Genomic DNA, 680 nt, shown 5'->3' with positions numbered 1-680 from the left:
ATCTGAGACGCCAGAGACTCAATCGCTTGCGTCGGCGCTGCGTTCGGGATGGCACTGCTGAGCTGTTGAGCGAGCGAAGAGGCGACGCCGCTCGGAATAGCCGTGTTGCTCAAAATTTCAGAGGCGAGGGACTCGATGGGCGCGGTCGGCGCTGCGGTCGGCGCTGCGGGCAGTGCACTGCTGAGCTGTTGTGCCAACGAGGAGGCAATGTTGCTGGGGAGAGCGGTGTTGAACAGAATCTCCGAGGCGAGCGACTCGATGGCCTGGCTTGGCAGACTTGGCAGCGTAGGCGCGATGGTAGGTGAGGCTGCAAGGCTGGAGATCAAGGAGGAGAGCGAGGAGACTTGCGAAGAAACTTGCTCGGGCAGTGCTGTACCCGTAGCGATGCCCTGGCTGAGGAGAGACGACAGCTGGGAGGCGAGAGGGACCTGAGTGTTTGCGGGCAGAGCGCTGGAGAGAGCGGCAACGAGGGACGAAGCGGCACCCGAATTGGACGGGAAGATGGACGCCACGATGGAGGAGAGCTGTGCGTCAGGGAGCGCCGTAGCGGTCGGTGTGCCGGGAAGCGCGCTCGTAAGGACGTCGATCAAGCTCGATGCTGCGACCGAGTTCGAGGGGAAGATTGATGCCGCGATGGAAGAGAGTTGCTGCTGAGCTTCCTGAGGCACAGACGTTGGCGC

At 62.6% G+C, this 680-nt stretch overlaps 1 protein-coding gene across 1 annotated transcript; it reads right to left on the bottom strand.

Annotated features, from left to right (window-relative positions):
* Positions 1–9: 9 nt before the first annotated feature.
* Positions 10–659, bottom strand: BDZ90DRAFT_260420 (hypothetical protein; the record flags this gene model as incomplete). Its single annotated transcript, XM_025508254.1, has 1 exon — positions 10–659. A coding segment is annotated over one exon (650 nt), but the record flags the coding sequence as incomplete, so codon positions are not given.
* Between the last annotated feature and the right edge of the window lie 21 nt (positions 660–680).

Source organism: Jaminaea rosea, assembly GCF_003144245.1.
Source record: "Jaminaea rosea strain MCA 5214 unplaced genomic scaffold BDZ90scaffold_7, whole genome shotgun sequence".
In the NCBI taxonomy this organism is placed as follows: Eukaryota; Fungi; Basidiomycota; class Exobasidiomycetes; order Microstromatales; genus Jaminaea; species Jaminaea rosea.
This window is presented reverse-complemented; position numbering and strand designations above follow the sequence as displayed.